The 19,483-nt window shown below is 37.5% G+C and overlaps 1 protein-coding gene across 20 annotated transcripts in view; it reads right to left on the reverse strand.

Annotated features, from left to right (window-relative positions):
- The window catches only part of HDAC9 (histone deacetylase 9), an 804,896-nt gene that overhangs the window by 405,560 nt on the left and 379,853 nt on the right, over positions 1 to 19,483 (reverse strand). For all 20 annotated transcript variants that reach the window (XM_029233513.1, XM_029233517.1, XM_029233515.1 and 17 more), the window contains 4 exons: positions 16,122 to 16,237; positions 6,152 to 6,274; positions 3,142 to 3,352; positions 2,497 to 2,714 (listed from right to left, as the gene is read on the reverse strand). In XM_029233513.1, the coding sequence (XP_029089346.1) occupies positions 2,497 to 2,714; positions 3,142 to 3,352; positions 6,152 to 6,274; positions 16,122 to 16,237 (668 nt within the window). The remainder of the gene's footprint in view (positions 1 to 2,496; positions 2,715 to 3,141; positions 3,353 to 6,151; positions 6,275 to 16,121; positions 16,238 to 19,483) is intronic.

Below are 19,483 nucleotides of genomic sequence, written 5' to 3' on the forward strand. Positions count from 1 at the left end.
CTAATGTGAACTAAATGTTTTCATTACCTCATGGGGCAGGGTGAACAGTAGCAATTCATTTATTAATGGTTCTATTGTGAATACCATGGAACAGGATGGAGTTCAAGATTTATTTAATAAGATTCTTCTCTATTTCCTTAGACAATTGAGGGCAAGTGAAATATTTTCAAATCTGGAGAATACCCAGTGTGCATATGCCATCTTGATTAAACATATGGAATATATACATGGAGAAAAGCCAAGTAGAGGCCTGCTTGAGTAATCTAAACACCCAAGTTGAGAGAGGTTAATATATAAAGATCAGCTTTGTACTTTGAAGTTTTCTGGGCTTCATTTTGCCTAATTAAGACAAGATTTAATAATCAAACCACTGTACAAACATGTACCTAAAAGTATAGGTTTGTTTCTAATTTTGGGAAGAATTCTTAACAGATTCCAAGGAATCAGCTCCACATGGGAGAAGGTCTCTGATAAGATTTGCTTTTCTCATTGCTAAAATGCAAATGCCTGCTTTCCATCTTAGTTTCTTCCATGTGACTGAGGTTAGCATCTGCCTGTCAAAATCTCCACTGTGATACTAATATACAAAGATTCTGATATTAACAAACCATCTGAGTGTGAAGCAGTGGCAACTCTAGGTCATAAAAAATGTATTCCAAAGTATTCTTAAAGGTATTCATAGAAATCATCTGTAGATGATGATTTCAAAGGGATCAATTTACCTAATTTACCTATAATAGAATATGCACATCCACATATTTCTAGGAAATAGAACCGAGTAGCAGAAAGTATACTTACAATCCAATACTACTTTTCTAAATGAACTTAATTCCAGATCAAAATATTGTGAGGTGAAAAGTAGAATTCCCAGTCTTTCCTCTCACACTGGACAATGTTTCAAGAATACCTGGTAGTTTTAAGTAGTGCTAAGATACCACAAAACAAACAAACCAACGTAACTCTACCATAAGATAGTACACATGCAGAATAACATTCAAGACAAGGAGTATTATATGCCATTATACAAGAAGGAAGTTGGTTCTCCTCTGACAAGGCTGTTTGTACCCAAAACAATTTGATAAATTTAGAGAAATGCTGTAGCAATAAAACAGGCATTAATGTGATGATATAGAAAGAGTCTGAAATATAGTGAAATACAACCTGCAGTACAGCAAACGATAACAGGAGAGGCAGCTGGCACAGCCAACCACCCTGAACCCCGATATACACACATACACGTCATCTTTGAATGCTGCAAAGGGTTGGACTGGGAGAATTTGTGTTCAGTATTGTGGTCTTCAGCCCATGCTCCCTTCATGGCTCTGCCTTGTTAAGATGGAGGCCAGGGCTTCCCTGGTGGCGCAGTGGTTGAGAGTCCGCCTGCCAATGCAGGGGACACGGGTTCGTGCCCCGGTCTGGGAAGATCCCACATGCCACGGAGCGGCTGGGCCTGTGAGCCATGGCCGCTGAGCCTGCGTGTCCGGAGCCTGTGCTCCATAAGATGGAGGCCAAAGAGGAGAGAAAATCTCTAATCCCACCTGCAATAAGGTGAGCACATGATAAACACCCCCTTCTCTTGCTATTAGAAAGATGATTAGACCTTCTCCCATGAGATTTTGTTTTGTTTATATCACAATACAATAAAGCATTTAAATACTATTTCAATTTTTAGCTATCCATTTATCAGTAAAAAGGAGATTGTTTCTCAATATAATGTCTCTACAAGATATCTGGAGGTGATATAGTAACAAAGGATAATAGAAAGAATTTTGATATTCAGGACCTTTCATTCTCCAGAAATGAGAGGATTCTACTTTGAAAGGCTACCATAGCAGAGAGTAGTGGCAAAACTGTACAGACCAGTTTTGCTTACAAGTTCATTGAAAATGCTTTGCTGGCCCGCCTGATACCATTACTTTAGAATGACTGTGGTTGCCTCAGCAGGAGAGCTCCTGAGGATGTGCTGTGATTCAGGCATTTGCTGTCCATTTCAGCCACAATAAGGCTGCCAGAAAGAAACTACCACAAGTTTCTGAGAAACTGCTTCAACACTGACTGGAATAAAGTAGGGCATATTAAAAAATAAATATAACATGCATACATAGAAGTTGCTGAGAAATACCTAACTGGCCGACCTTGGCATAGCTGCTAGCACCTGTGCAAACTTCAACTCTGCCTCACACCTTTACTACAATAACAAAAAATGGGGCTCAGCACACATGTGCCTGTATGTGCTTCTGTATTAAGATAGGTACCCAATCATAAGAGACTTTCTAATCTAGGAGCTCAATTTTGCTACAGATGTCCTACACATGTAGTGATGGAGAAAACAGTGATAATGTGATGGTGCCCTTGAGACCTGACAGCACGGCCAGGAGGGCAGTCTCCGTTTGGCTGTGATGGATACCAACATTCTCTTGTATGCACACATCAGTGAAGAAAACCCCAATTTCCACACCAGTGGTTATGGCATGTGGACGTGGCTTGGGGACTTACCTTGTTCATGTGGATCTGCTGCTGGTATTGCTTCTGCTTCTCCAAGAATTGCTGGTGTTGCTGCTGAATGACCAGCTGAGCCAATGTGCTCTGAGGCAAAGGTGCAGACTGGGTTCTATTCAAGGGTCTGTGACGGGGTAATTTGTGGGTACCTCTAATGCCAGGTGAAATTCTCTCTTTCGTTGCCAAGGGAGACTGAGGATGTAAGGGAACTCCACCTGAAAAAAAAATATATGTACATGTATATATGTACACACACACAGACACATACACAATTTAGGAAAGAAGCTACAGAAAATAGCTATGGGGTAAGTTTTACGAAAAGTAGTACACTACCGGGCAAATATCAGAAGGCTAGGTTGGGTGGGGTGAAGGCAAAAGTGCCAAAGCATTGGGCAGATATGCAACTGATCAATGACTCACCAACAGTCCACTCTGGTATGTATGAAGGTTAAATAAGGTGAGTTTTTTTTCATGGATCTAGAGGAATAAATAAAGACAACAGTCTTTCCACAGTAGTAGGTATCAGGGAGACCTATGTATGACACTGAATCTTTACTAGGTCTTGAGTTAGAGACATTACATTGAATTGCTGATAAAATGAAAGCCCTAAAATAACCTGCAAATGGTGCCGTTATGAATTACCAGCCACAAGAAGCTTTTGCTGTCGCATCTGTTCTTTCAATAATAAATGCTGCAGGAGAGCTTGGTGGCTGCTGTTGGGCTTTCCCTCCAAAGTGACATGGGGATGGCTTGAAGATGCCGGGATGCTGCCCCCATACTGCCCAGGCAGAGGAACGCCTTGCCTGAGTGTCTGGGTCTCACACTTCTGTTTTTCTTTGAGTGAATTTGAAGCCTGTGTCAAGAAATAATACTGATGTTAATCCACTTTCATCCATATGGGTCATTAGGTCTGTAAATCATTAGTTTCTTATTCCATAATTCCCACCTCCCCTAACCCCCGACCAAAAAGCCCTACCTTATCCAATGGCTGAGTAGGGAAAATGGATAACACCATGTCTTGTGAACTAAGTGAACTAACAAAGGAGAAACAAAAATAGAGCTGAAGCACTGGAGACAATTTAGTATTGGGTATCATTATACGGAACCCAAAATAAAACGTTTTTTAACATTAAAAATCATGCTAATTTCAGGCTTAATAACTGGGACAGTTATTTCTAAAATAGTTTAATACACTGCTGTAGTAAAAGGTATATTAGAAAAGTAAAATTTATTCAAATCGCTGACCTAATGGCTATACAATAGGGATTAAGAAGCCAGAGATAAAAAGATCCGTAATTTTGGAGCTTCAAGCAGAAGGAACAATTCACCCTTTCTCTATATGTCCTCTAATACGTTCACAGAGTGTGGGTTTCCAGTATTTAATTTTTAAAATAAAATTCTTGAGATAAGTCAATGAAAGGTTATATAAAATATGCAGGAATTTGATTTAAACATGTATTTTATATTAATTCATAACAGATTCCCAAATCTTTAAATATTGAAAATGACACTCCAGATACTTTTGTTTAATAAAATAAACTACAAGTGAAATTAGATATCAAATAAAAATGCTATTAAGAACTTGAAATATATGATAACACAATAATATGGCAATAATATTTATATCATCAACAGTAATAATGAATTCTCCTATTCAAAGAACTTAATGAATGGTGGTCATTTTGGTATTACAAAAGCAGAGGTCTAATACCTCAAAATTATGTGGCATGTTTCTTTTCAAAACTCATGTTTCATCTTTCAAAATTGCTGTGTACCAGGGAAGCAAAGCAATTTTCAGTGACGGAGAAATTGAAGAACAAAGAGGTAAATGGTTTGTCTTAGTCACACAGTGAGTCAATGCAATGTTTAATCTAGAAGTGATTCCTTCTCCTGGCCTCTTTTCCTTAAAATTTACCACTACTCAGTGGGGAACCAGAATATTAGAGATCCCTTTGCCAAAGCAATGCTAAGCTTGAAAAATTAATTGTGATGGCCTCATCCACACCAAAATGGAAGCAAAGAAAAATGAAACTTCAATCCAAACCACACTGGTTTATTCATCCAAAGGTACCGAATTGTATTACCATTGAAACATTAAATGGTCTGGTTTTTAGTACTTGGTCCTTTGGGAAAAAATTCTCCCCGACCACATTAAAAGTGGTGTATGTTTGTGTTAGCTGGTAGGAGTGACTTAGAACATGCAAAAAAAAAGAGTAGGAAAAAAAAAGCCTATTCACGTGTCATAAGTTTATGTGTTAGCATTTGCTTATCATCAGAAGAGATAGGAAAAAACAGGAACAGAAGAAAATAATTTTTAGTAAGTGAAGATTTGAAAATATCATCCATAAATATGTATGTTTTATTTCATCCCTAATTTCTTTCTCCTTTTCACTAGAGCCAACTGTTTACAAATGCTTCATGTGGAATTTCAGGGGCATAGCTGAATTCAGTGTTTTTAAGCCTGTCTTCTTTAATCTCCAAATATAAAACAACATCCAAATTTTGCTTTCTCCTCACTGGTATAAGATTACTGTATCACATAAGATAACATTCTACTCTATTAAAAATACCAAATACAATAAGGTACCTCTTAGATTGGTTTTATAATATGTATTGAACACAATCATAAAATGTATCATTTAAAAATGTCACCTGTAGGTGTGCTTGTGCATAAACTAGTAGCATACGATAGGGTTCATATTTTGAAAATAAATTAGTCACAAAATGGTCAACTCTTTATGATTTCTTAATGTTAGCATACTGTAAAAGATGTGAATTTGACAAGATGGACTCAGTGGAAGACCTGCATCTAAAAACTGGCAAAATTGGTGCCAAGGGTTGGAACAAATTTCTCTTTAAACCAAACGTATCATAAGACCTCTGCAGAAGTACAATTTAATTTACTAACTTTTCACAGATAAATTAGTCTAGGTAAAGTTTACAAATCTTTTACAATGACCGAAATTTATATTATTTTAGGGAATATGCATAAAATAATTATTGCTGTCTTCTGTTAGTAGGACAATTACCTCCAAAAGATCCTATTTCAGTTGTCAGGACTTTTAAAGTAATTGATTCACTTTGAATCTCCAGGCAAGAGTTTAATATTGTTCTTAGAGAGGTTTTCCAGATATGTATTCTTCAGTACCACAGAGTCAGTAACCTAAATTCTCAAAATAAAGTCATTCACAAAATAAATTCTTTAAACATATGCTGCTGCGCTTCAGACGCTGCACCTCTCAGCAATGGCCTGAGTTGAGGTTCAGGTCTGCTACTTGCTGGGTCTGTGATCTTGGGCTTTTATGCATTCCAAGTCTCAGCTGCTTCTTCTGTAAAAATGTGTCCTGTAATCTCTGTTTCATAGGACGGTTGGGTGGAGCTACCAAAATAATATACCTGGAGAGTGCTTTCTCTTTTAAAAGCTATAAAGCATTATACAAATGTTAGTTATTATTTTTATATATTATATGAACCAGCATGATTCTTTAATGTGAAATTAAACTGAACATCTTTGAACAACTCAGCAAACAGTGAAGGAGAAGTAGACTACCAAGTTTCCCTGAAGTCTAAATATACAAGAAAAGAATGAGAATTTCCCTATGAAAATATCCCTTGGGCTGGTTTAGGCTGTTGCAGGGTAATAATGACTTACATTCAGCTGGGCTGGCACTGCTGGAAGTCCCAGGGTAATGTTGGGCAAAGAGGGAGAGGTATAAAGACTGAGCAGGTTCATGGAATCTTCGTGAATTAGAATGCGTTGCTGTGAAACCATTTTCTGGTTAAAAAAAAAAAAAAAAAAGTGAAAGGGAACTCTCAAAATATTACACAATATCACATATTTTACTGTAACGTTCTCATTTCAGAAAACAGATTTTATATTATCATAATCTGTCAAAACATTTAAATATTTTAATTAAGAACTTGTAAGTATTTTATGACTTCTGTATCCAAAAATGTTATATGTAATAAATGAAAAATTTCTTCATCAGTTGTAACTATAAAATCTGAAGAGCAAGCTTCTATGTTCATGTGGAAAAAATTCATTTTTAAAATTCTACCTTTATGGAATATAATCAGTGTGTTTGTCATCAATCGGTAAAGTACAATTAAATTGAGTAATTCTTATGAGTACAGATTTTTGTATTAATGCATGAAGAATATGTACGTAACGTTGCTGTAATCATTATCCTCATATGGATTAAACGTCATTTTGCTGATGCGAAAACTCACACAAGAAAATCTTAAATATCACCATACAGGACTTCTATAACAATTAATTATATCTTTTTTTAAATATAAAATTTGTGAAAAGACAACTCTGTATGGTGTTTTTTAAATCATACATATTCAGAAACTAAAGTAAATGTTAAAATGTTGTGAGTTCCCTGGGCCACAACAGTCTTCACTTACACTGAAATACCCTGAAAATTTTGGCATCAGAGTCCTTTTTACAACAAATAAACCTTTTTTTTAATCCAATACTAAGAGTCATGTTTTCCCACATGTGGCCTAATATAGTTGCTTGAATTACATTTTCTGTTTAACTCTTGCTTCCCTCCCAGAACTCTTATACAATAAGAGTTACAAAGGTCTTATTAGACTAAGGAACTCTGGCCTGATATGGTCCCCAAGGGAACAACATCCCTGAAAAAGAATACTCCATGTAACAGTATGACACAGTGACTGCTTTCTTCCCAAACAAAAAGCATATGGGACTCCAATAATAGACCACCTCCAAGAGGGATATTGCACACACGGGCTTTGACTAAAGTAAATATAATAACTTGTCAAGTATGTTTGGGGGAGCGGTAGATTTTCCCCTGGACAAACCTGGGATATCAATTAACTGGGGAAAATATCATGTGCTAATACAATGCAACCTCAGAATGTCACTGAAGAGTGATGCGCCACCAAAACACAGGATGTTATTCCAAAACATCACCTCAATCATACGTTTGTTTGGAGATGAGTCGTAGCCCTAACATAAGAGCAGAAAGCTAAAGGTGGACTTTTCTCATTGCAACTTGAAATTCCAAACCAACTCAGGGTTTGTTTTTTTCTCAGAAGAACAAGCCAGATATTTGTACATGGAAAGCAAGAAGTATATTGAAATTTTTAACATTACATTGAGTATATATGAAACCCTTTACAAAATTAAAGTTGTCAAAAACCCATGAAGACTGTTGGAAAAGATTTTGTCATCAGAATGTATGAGACTGCAATTTTATTTAAGGAGTATCAACAACAGCTGCATATTTGCTCTAATTTAAAAAGACAAGTTATTTTGCTTATACTGATATGTTTTTACCATGATTTTTAAATATAGAATATATACCTGAACAAGAACAAAAGAACGTATGAGGAAGTAAAAATATTTTAACTAGCTTATTGGCAGTAAGCAGCCATTTATAATAAAAGGATATTTCATCTGCTTATCTGTATTTATGGAAGAGAAATAAATGTGGAAAAATAATTACTTTAAATCATGTACAATATTCATTCAAGGTTGTATCTGCTTCCCACAGCACGGAGACTTGACAGGCACTGTGGGAATGACACCAAAAGTTATCCCCAACCTCACAAAAGAGGTTATCTTTGTTTTCCAGTCAGAACTTGGGCGATATCCTCCTACCCCATCGTAGGAAGCAAACCTATACTAAAGTGAAAAAAAGGTTTCTTCTCAGGTGTAATAATTGCAGTAGCACACTGGCTGCTCACAGGGGCTTTGACAAAAGTGAAGGGACTCGGGAATGTTACTATGGGACTTTAGGCCCCTGTAGCTTCATAGCAAAATTGAGTGGTGCCATTTCCTAGGATAGCACTGACCATGTGCCAAGCCCTATGCCAGGGAGTTTTGGGACATTAACCTAATTCCTAGTTCCTAATTCCAGGCACTCTCCAGCAATCTTATGCTCTTGTTATGGATGAAGGAACTGAGTGATTTCCCTAATTCTGGTTCCCAGTGGGATCAGCAATAAAACTTTTAAACCGATCAAGGCTGGATGATTTGTTGTCAGGTACTGCTGCAGAAGCTACACACCACTCTGCAGCCATTACTGAAGGATAAGGGAACCATAAAAAAGTATGGAGAAGGAGGAAGCTTGAGAGAAAAACAGGAAGCACAATCAGGCCCTGGGGCTTATGGAAAAGAATAAAAGTGTACAACTGGGAGCCAGCTAGTCTGGCGTGAGAAGAAAGCAAAAGCCCTGGTGGCTTTATAGACGTGAGGATCTTCAAGTCATGGAGACAATTCCTGAGGAAGTAAGGAAAGTCCAAAGTCCCCCAAGTTGGGGGGTACAGTTGGTCCTTCCCACAGAGGCTAACTGGTATATATCATATCACGGAACTTCAGAGACTTGGACATAATTTATTTCCTTCAATTTACAGATAAGGAAATAAGCACAGCATTTACATAAACTTCCAATGGATAAAATCACAAATGACTTAGCTGAAATAATGTTTTTCTCAAATTATCTCCTTTAAATATAACTTTCCTCAATTTGACTTTTTTTTTTAAATTTATTTATTTGGTTTGCATTGGGTCTTAGTTGTGGCAGGTGGGCTGCTTAGTTGCAGCCCGCTGGCTCCTTAGTTGTGGCATGCGAACTCTTAGTTGTGGCGTGCATGTGGGGTCTAGTTCCTGGACCAGGGATTGAACCCAGGCCCCCTGCATTGGGAGCGTGGAGTCCTAACCACTGGGCCAGTAGGGAAGTCTCCTCAATTTGACTTCTTGATAGAAGCAGGCTACCTGTTCCAGGTTAATGTTTCTTAATAAGAAACCGGAGCTGTATGGTACACTGCTAAAAGGGTGCAGACACACTTGAAGGTCAGATGAACAGATGGTGAGAGGGACCATTTCACTGAGACAGTGAAGGATCCTGACCAGCATTCTTGCAAGGCTGGAAGGTTACCCCACCTTAGCACTGTGGTAAGCTTACAAGTATTTCCACACGAGGCCAGGATTTTTCCAGGAAGCAGTTTTGAAACCAATGCAGCCCTTAAATCAATGCTGTGCTAAGATGCCAGTGTTTCATACCTTAGAACATGCGGAAGATGGTTTTAATCTAAAAATGTTTCAGAACCAGAAATGATTGCTGTAGTCAGATAAAATGGAAATATTAAATATACAGTGGCTATTGCTTAACATTCACAAAACAATTAATTAATTACAATTAAGTTAGATTAATTGGGTGGGAGGGGTACAAAGATGCCCTAGACCACGTAAGTTCACATGCTACTCGGGTGCACAGAAAAGTAGAGAACTAGCTCTAATGACCCGTCATAATTACTATAATTAGAGTATGGTCAAAACACTTCAATGGCACAGAGCAGGTTGTCGATTTTAAACTAGGCTTTGATGGGTAACTAGCATTTCACCAGAAAGAGCATGATGTTGGGAAGAGGGATATGACTGAGCCAGGTGTTGGGGCAGGGGAGGCCTATCCATATTTTAATAATGACCTTCAAATTTTAATTACTTTTCTCACCATCATGGTAATTGGAACCCTAAATTATGGATAATATTTGAAATTCAGGTGAATAAAATACACATAAACTGAAAATTACGTCTCTCAATAGAGCTATTTCTTTAGCCATTGACATCAAGAAGACCTTAGTTTCAATCAAAAGATTCAAATTCTCTTACGAAATGGACACTGGCAAAAATTAGAAAAATGGACAATATTAAATGTCGCAGGGATTTAGGAAAGTAAAAACCATCACACATTACTGGTGAGACTGTGGACTGGTATAGCAATTCTGGTGAATATTTCAGCACTGCACACCATGACCCAGAGGTTCTCCTGCTGCTCAAGAAATTCTCATTTAGCTACAGAGTGATGAGTGTGGATATACACTAAAGCATTTTCTGGTGGTGGGTGAGAACTGCAGGTCACTGGGGAATCCAACTGCAGAACAGGTAGGTAAAATGGAGGAGTACCCACCATGGATTATTACAGTGATTAAAAGCAATTAGGCATATGCATCCATTATGATGTGACTAGCTCTAAAAAGAGCTAGTCTTATTTTTATCACATGCTTAGTGATAAGAATAAGAAATGGAATGAGATTGATAATACCATGCCATTTAAATCCCCTAAAATTCATGAGTACAAAGCAAAAAATACATGTATGATGTAAGAACCCATGCAAACAAAAATACAGGAGAAAATGACTGCATATAGGGGCAAGGAAAATGCCTGTGGGGATAGAAAATACTGAGGAAGAAAGGAAGGAAGGAAGGGAGGGGGGAGGGAAGAAGGGAGGGAGAATTCCTTTCTTGCTCTTAAGAAGACAAAGAAGTCAACAGATGACCCTTGACAGAATACTAACTATGTAATCACCCACTTTTTAAGAGGCTCATAGAAAAAGTGAATGTAGAATTTTCAAGTTACTGCATGCTCAAAATTATCTACACTATGCATGAGCATCAGAAACATTAGAAAAAGAATATAAGTACCTACCAGGTTTTGGTGAGCAGCAGTCTGGACTGGTGTAAAGGAGAGTGGTCTAAGCACCTTACACTTGAGCTCTACCACTCACTGGCTTATGACTCTGGGTAGCTGCCTACCTTCCCTGGACATCAGATCCTTCAGCCTAAGACTGGAGCACCTCTGACTAGATCTATCGGGAAATATCTGTTCTATCAGAGCGGCATCTAGGAAGACATGCTTGTAAGCCTCAATCTGTTTTGGCTTTAAAAGGTTCCAAATCCCCAAATCTAGATTATCTAAATAAAAAGAAGAACCACATTAAAAACAAACAAGTAAACAAAGAAATAAAACTCTTTAACAATTTAATGTTTGCCTATGGCTTTCATGGTATTTTTCAGTATAGTATTTATTTTCCATTCTCCTTTCAGATAGCTGATAGAAAATTAAAATCTCCATGTGATGAATAAATTTTTTTAGGCAGTAAAAATCTCTAAGTTTTCATTTTTACCGGACACCCAAGAATGTATTACTAAAATGGTTTGGAGGAAAAAAAAATTATCATTTGACAGGGCTTCCTTTGCATTTAAAAGTCACTGATGTTTTGTTAAAGGCCTTGGTTTACATTATTGACTCATGTTATTCCTAGTAAATGATCCTTGTGTCATAGCAACCTCCTTTCCCCTGGGTGGGGGGGGGAGGAGGGTCTTATTTGCAGCTATCTAAAACCATAGCTTTACACCCACACAGAAGGGAGCATAACATTTACAGCAAATGTCACAACAACTATTATGAAACAACAGGCAGATGAGTCATGTGAGATTGGGGCAAAACACGTGACATTTCAGATGATTTTAGAGTACTTAACCTTATTATTAGAATCCATTTTTAAAATCGTTTGTATCTGCTGGAAAAAATTATTTAAAAAATAGCATAGCAGAGCCAGCCACTAATGTTCAACTAGAAATAAACCAGCGGCTTGGCTACTGTTAAAATAGCTATCAAATAAATCTACCAAATCTAAAATAATGGTGTTGATATTCATGGAAACATATTTGAACCCACAGGCCCACAGTATTAACAATAAAGTAACTAGATAGGTAAAGACATCTCTGACTGGAGTTGGAAATAGAAACTCCTGAGGTTTCAGCTCCCCAACCAAGTTTACAAATGAGTAAAGCAAGTAGCTCCAGTGATCTGAGTTCGGGACTGAGCATATGTAAGAAATTGAAGAAATGGAACAGAAGTGGCCAGAGCAGATGGAGGCTCAGTCTCACGTGAGATTTGCTGGCTTGGTGACAAACATACTAATGAGTTTTCCCTACTAGAAGTCAGTATTGATACCAACAACAAAAAATGAACTTGTTCTGCACTTCACAATTTAACACCTGCCTTCCAAACACCGATTCCCCACCACAAAGCTGCTGGGGTAGTCATTACCACCTTTCACTAGATAAAGAATCTGAGGTTCAGGGCAAGTTCAGCAATTTAACCAATGATGACAAAGTAGTTGGTTTTGCAGCCAGGTTCCTTGGGAGCCTTCTGAATGGAAGACCCATACATCTGAATGCAATGTGCGGTTTCCTTAGCCTGGACTTACGAGTAAATTCCCCCCTTACTTCTGTCTTAACCTTTATTTAAATTATGCAGAACACATGAATTATGAGAGAGAAAATTTTCTTTTTACCTAAGCCTCAAGATCAGCCTGAAATACAGCCTTACTTTCCTATTTCCTAAGCAACAAAAAGGGAGTAGAATCCCATTCGTTTACATGGGATCTGAAAGAATTAGGTGACATGCTTTTCTACTTCCCGGTCACAGAACAGAGAGTTGATTCAAATGTACACTGTTACACTATTTTAAGCAATATAAATGGTAAAGTATGCAACCAATTTGATTTTTGAAAGTGTAATGATGTAAATTTTTCATATCCCCAAATATTTCTGTTGATATGACATCACATGCTATTATTAATCTTAGATGTCTGTAAACATCATACTAAATTCAAAATGATTAATCCAAAATTGGCTGAAAAAATTGTTTTTTTCCTCTTTTCTCTAGTTTAGGTGGAAATATTTGGTGTTACAAGACGAGGATATTAATTTGCTGACAGTTTCAGTCTGAATTCTGCTGTCTCCTCACCTCTCCAGTATGAATTACGCTACAGACCTCTGTAAATGCAATGCAGCAGAAAACCACATGTTAGCCATCAGGGCTGAATTTTTTGTTCTGGGCCACGGAGAGGCTACCCATCAGTGCATAAAGGTCTGCCCACCTGGCCTTTTGGATCATAGTTCAGACATACAATTAATTCATTATGAGGTAAGTCACTGCTTGCTTTTGAACTAGTCTTTCCAGCTTTGGAGGTGAACATCCTGTCACTGACCTGAAGAAATACCTCTACTCTTTCAAACTCCATTCAATCACATTTCCTTCTGTTTTTTTTTTTTTTTTTTTTTTAAACTGGTGGGGGTGGAAGGAAAGAATATGTCAACAATTAGCTGAAAAGCTGGGGCATATAAACAGATAGTTGTGTTTAGGTATCAGCAAAAGGTTTTAGGAATATAAAACAGATTAAAATAGTAAAAGCAAATTCCTTTAATTTACATTCTACACTATATATATTTTGAAATTTAATGATAGGGTCACACAATCTGGGACACTCAATTTAATTTAACAGGTTTTAAAAAGCTTGAAGTAAAGACAAAATCTCACCTTTTCCCATTTATATCCAGTCTCATGAATATGTATTGCTTCGTTGTTTCTTAATGTCGTACTAAGTGCTATATGCATATGTTTGTATTTATAATGAAGGGTTATATGTATCTTCATCTTTAGTAACAAACCATGTCCCCCACTGCCTTCCTCCCCCTTGAGAGGTAACCACCATGCTAAATTCTGTGTTCATCACTCCCTCGCTTTTTTAAAATATACTTTTATTACATACGTTTTTCCAATCAAAATACTGTACTGCCTGTTTCTGAACTTAACAAAATACTATCAAGCTGTAAGTGGTCTTCCACATCTTTTTGTACTAACAATGCTTTTCTAAGAATCATAAATACTGTTTAATGAATGTGGTTTAGTGTGTTTTCATTTTCCAAGGATACAGAATTCATCCAGAACCTAGTTAGAACCCAGATCTTTTAGTGTTTCTGCAATTGAAACTCATTCTTCAAACTGAGAGGAAATGGAAATCTAAAGTTTTTTAGGCATATTTGTGACCAAGTTGTTCTTTTCCTGGAAACTGATTAAAGGGTTGCAGAAAACTGACTGATATTGAGATATAACTGCACTAACAGAAATACAATGCCTGTAACCAATAGTCCAAGAATCCCACTTACATCCATGGCCACAAATACATGTGAAATATTTATTCCACCTGGTATCATGTTTTACAAAAAAAAATGAAGACGAGAAAGGGACAATAGGATGGTAAGAAACAAGAAATAGATGGAGGACAGGAGAAAATATAGCAGCCTAATTGTATTCTTCACATAGCTGAAAGATGAGCATAAGCAACAGAGCATCTATCTATTCTGCTCATTTTCCTTGGAAAATTGAGGGAAAATTTTGAAATCTAAAATGAATGTGTATTTCTCTAGAAAGAATTTACTTTTGCTTTTTCCAGATACCTTAGGGAACTAAAAATCTGGGGCACTTTAAATTAAATTAACAGTTTGAGGTTATGAAAATTCGGGCTACAACGAGCTTCTGGTTACAACTTCTCCAGGAAAGACTCTGCCCCTGCTCTGGTCTACATCAAGACACCTCCATGGGTGGGGATGAGGGACTCACCAATGTAGCACAGATATAGGTCTTTGGGTTTGAATGGTTTACTGTTAGATTATCCTCTTTGGTCAGTACTGGGCTTTGCCTTCTCTCCCTTCAGAGTTATGTGAGGCTCTGAAAACCAAAACTCAAGTATACAAATGTCCTCAGAGAAGAAATGACTTCACTGGCTCCAGTCCTCTCCTTATCAGGGACAACCTTCCCTTATATTTTGGCCAGATAATTTATAACTTATAAATAATTTATTATACATGTATGTGTGAATGTATGAAGTTACAGACACAGATGTTGGCATAATGTACAGAAGACATTTCTATCCGTCAAGCTAACCGTCCAAAATCAACTAGGTTGCCCCAGGAGACAGTGAAGCGAGTTCCCTTTGAATAAAGAGTGCTCTGGTGGCAGTCTGATAATCACATATCAGGAGAGCTACACAGATGGTTCAGGAATCAGAGATTTGATCAGTCCCTTTCAGCCCCAAAGTATCATGACTCTATAAAACACAATGGAAGAAGCATGTCACAGTTATATATGAGAAGTTACTACACCAGCTTCCTCTGCATAGAGCAATGCATGGTAAGGAAGCATTATAATGACAGAAAAGAAATATTGAGAATTTCAGTCGATTGATGGTGACTCCAAAACAGCTGATTCCACAGGAGTGGCTGTTGCCTTTGCTTAGCCTACTACAGAAACTACCTAGACAAATTCTTGCTGACTCACAAATTTACTTTCCTCTATTGTTGTATCACTGGTTTCAATAAATCATATGCCAAAAAACAAATGTTATTAAAGTTGACCGCATACAGTCAGAAAAAAAAATCATGTGTTATTTCAGACCAGTTTCCTTTAATCTTTCATTTTTCAAGGTCAGAGTTCATATATCATTTATCTTTATAGCCCCACTGCCAGGCAAAATGACTGGCACATAGTAGGTCCTTAATACATGTTTGCTTAGTGGAGCTCTGTGTTCCTCAATTATGATACTTCAACAATTTTCTCATTACTCTTCAGGTCCATTGGATAAAACACCTAACTTGTTTTGGGCAACTGTTCTTCTGAGAGGTCTGCATGATGTTGTTTTACTTACTGATGGGTCTACTCCCATCAGGATAACCAAGAACGATGCAGAAGGACTTCTGAGTTGCACAACTGCTGGGCAGTATATACTCAGCATCACTAAGAGTGGTTTCTTTGAGGATTATACTTCAGTATTTTCAAACCATGACTGTCATCCAAACTTTGTAAATCAGATTGAGTTTATTCAATTCCACACATTATAAACCTATCAGAAAAACAACTAAGAACGGGTGGCTTTAAACTTCAATTCAGAAATATCACTGCATTTTAGGGGGCTAATCGAGGATTAACTTTTAAAAGAACCAAAATAATGAGTCTTACCTCAGCCTGAGGAGTAGGGGGCAAAACCGAAGTCTCATTTTCAGTAACATTACCAGTTGGCCCATTGTTTGGTGAACTGGGACCAGACCCTGGAGAACTGCTACTGACTGAGGATTCTGAAAAACATCGTGAAGTACGAATACACTCATGAAAAACATACAAAGATGAACTGCAGTTATACTCTAAGTAATATACAGAAGCGAACATTGTTTCTCTTCCCCTACGTGAATGACTAAATAAAAAGAACTGTGAAAAATTTTGGAACATTTCTGAATTTCCATACCACGTTTCTTCCTTTGCTTTCACTGCTAAAAATACAACATAGTATTCATTAATTTTAGAGAAGTAGAGATATCCAGTTAGAGAGGATTGTAGAAGCTTTCGATTAGGGGAAAAAAAAAAAGAATGTAATCTCCTCTTACTTGCTCTTGTGCTACCATAAATAATAACAGTAATAGAGATAATGGACTTGCATAATTCATAAAAACATGCCATCAACAAATGAGGCCTGGAGTCATTCCTGTTGTGTGTGGAAAGATTGCTTATATGCTATGTTATAAATGGCTCTTTATTTAATTTACTAAGGCTGTACCTTATTACAGCACATCTTAGTCAAAGTTGTATGAAGAAAATACAACATAAGATAAAATCTCAATATTGTATTGATGGCCTTGTACAACATTGGCTAACCTTAACTCTACCCAACTTATTTCCCAGAAGATGATAAGTTGCCTAAATTTAATATGTTCAATTTTAAACATCAATATAACAAGAAACTCATTTAAGCAAGAGTTGGATAACAACAATATAGATCATCTCTATCATCTTCAGATATAAAATTCACACACATTTCAAGTTACAAAGGAAGCAATGCACTTACTAAAATATCTAATTAATGAAATAGAAACTTTCATTTCCTAGAAATATAGCTAAGAGAGGCCATCTTATCAAGCCTTGGCAAATTATCTGTTGAGCTCTAATCAATCCCCTATCACCTTCCATAGTTCATTCATTTGAACATTTTTCTAGGTGCCTCATCCTTATACCTTGTCTACTCAGCTCTGCACAGATGATCTTGGCCTCACACTTCTCAGAGACTGACAACTTCTGACACGATTTCTATCAGTGACTTTTCTTTCTACCTCATGATTTTGTCATCCACACTCTCCTTGCCCGTGTCAAAGTGAAAGCATTTCTCTTCTGCTCCCCGCTCCAATGCGGGCACAATCACCCTCACCCATGACCCAGTCCCCTTAAAACTTGCTTTAGAATTCTGCTCCAGCAATTATTTTGAATCTTCAGGTCCTCCTTTTCCACTGGAATTGTCCCTCTAGTCTGAAAGCATGCTAATAACTTGTGAGAAGTAGTGTGCTTGTTCTTTGAGACCAGGCAATCTAGCTTGCTCACTGTGGACTGCAATTGTTCTCTTGAACACCCCGAAATTTGAAGGCTTTTGACAAAACAGTTCTCATTCTCCTCATCCTTTCTACAAGAAGATTCTCCACTTCCATGTTTGTTTTTCCATCTCTCTGGCTGTTCCTCCTTCGACCAATTTCTAAATGTAGATATATTCACCGAAGTTTGTAGCCTTATCCTATTTCTCTTTCCCTTGTCAAAATCACTCAAAATTATGACATCATACTATCATTTTTACGCAGAATACTCCCATAAAACTTTTATTTCTTGTCTTTCCTTCTCATAATTTCTAGCCTGAATCTCTTTGGAATACTGGACATTTTTCATCTCTCTTTTTTTTTTTTTTTTTGCAGTACGCGGGCCTCTCACTGTTGTGGCCTCTCCCATTGCGGAGCACAGCCTCCGGATGCGCAGGCTCAGTGGCCATGGCTCACGGGCCCAGCCGATCCGCGGCATGTGGGATCTTCCCAGACTGGGGCACGAACCCGTGTCCCCTGCATCGGCAGGCGGACTCCCAACCACTGTGTCACCAGGGAGGCCCCTTTCATCTCTTTTTATATGTGTATCAAACTCAGTGTATTTCAATATTAAATGTGCTCTGCTTACCTCTGTTTATCACTACCCTTACAGTCATTCTCATTCCCTTCCCTACTCCAAATCTAATCAATTACTAGATTATTTAGTTTTGTTCTTTACATCATTTCTCATCTACTTCTGACTACAATGATTTCAGCTTAATCCCTCAGCCCTCATTATTCTCTCATGGACTATAGCAAAAGTCTCCTGTATTTCTAAGTTGCTACAGCAGTCAGTCTCTCCAAACTTTCCTTAAACTGTTGCCAGATGGATCATAGCAAGACAACTTTCACTATGTTCCTCTGCTCCAAAATGGAGCCTAACATTATTTCCTAATATTGCCCTTTCTGAACTCTGCACTCAGTCAAATTTAAATCCCCTACTCTCCGTATGTGCTGCTTTCCCATTTCATGCTTTTTTATCCTCCTTTTCCTCCACCTACTTCATTGAAGGTCCAATCCCACCTCTATGCTCAAAGCCTGGCTCACATACCATCTGTCACCCGTGAATGGAAGCTCCCAATTTTCAGGCTATAGTTGCTTGCCCTCCCTTGGAACACCTATTACTTTCAACTTTCTATTATAAATATTTCTCTACTCAGAAGTTCAGTACCAATGGAAAGAATGTGAGACTGGTGGCAGAATTCTGATCCTGCCACCTACCGACTGTGGGATTTCATCAAGTCAATGATATCATAAAATTCTTAAATACATATTGCTCACTACCTTTCGGTCTATATATCTTGCTTACATTTGATTAGTCTATTTTTATATTTGCCTCTTTCTTGTTTACTTTTCTTTTAACAAAGAAGATGCACATTAAAAAAAATACTTCAAGAGCTTCCTTCCCCTGGACTCCTAACTCTTGTCTTTCCTGTATGACTACACACTGACTTCTCATTAAAGTCCCATTTCTGTATCCTGTCTTTAAAAGAACAAAAATAAAAACTATTTTTAAACATTCTGTCTTGTCAATTTAAAATTACGTTATTTATATTATTTTATGTGATACTTACACAGAAGTATTTCCTTATGTGGAAATCACTATGATAGGCACTAGAATTCAAGACAACAAATACTACAACAGGATTCTACAGCATCACGCTGGATAGGGTCTGGGAGGGGAGGTAGCAACTGATTTTCTGGGAACACTGACAAAAATCTCTGAGAAGAAATAATATCACAAATGGGGCTTGAATAAGAGCAGCTCATGAAATGGGGTCAGTGGAGAAGGGAAGAGTGGAGGAGAAGACGTTGCAGGCACAGGGATGTTAGAATTTTAAATTAACATGGCTTTGGGGGTGGGGAGGGGCGGAAAACTCTTGGCTTTGAAAAAGAGGAAGATGATAAGTGGTTCCCATGTCAATTACT

This window comes from Monodon monoceros, unplaced genomic scaffold (genome assembly GCF_005190385.1).
Source record: "Monodon monoceros isolate NGI ecotype Baffin Bay Population unplaced genomic scaffold, NGI_Narwhal_1 Super_Scaffold_2, whole genome shotgun sequence".
NCBI classification, from domain to species: domain Eukaryota; kingdom Metazoa; phylum Chordata; class Mammalia; order Artiodactyla; family Monodontidae; genus Monodon; species Monodon monoceros.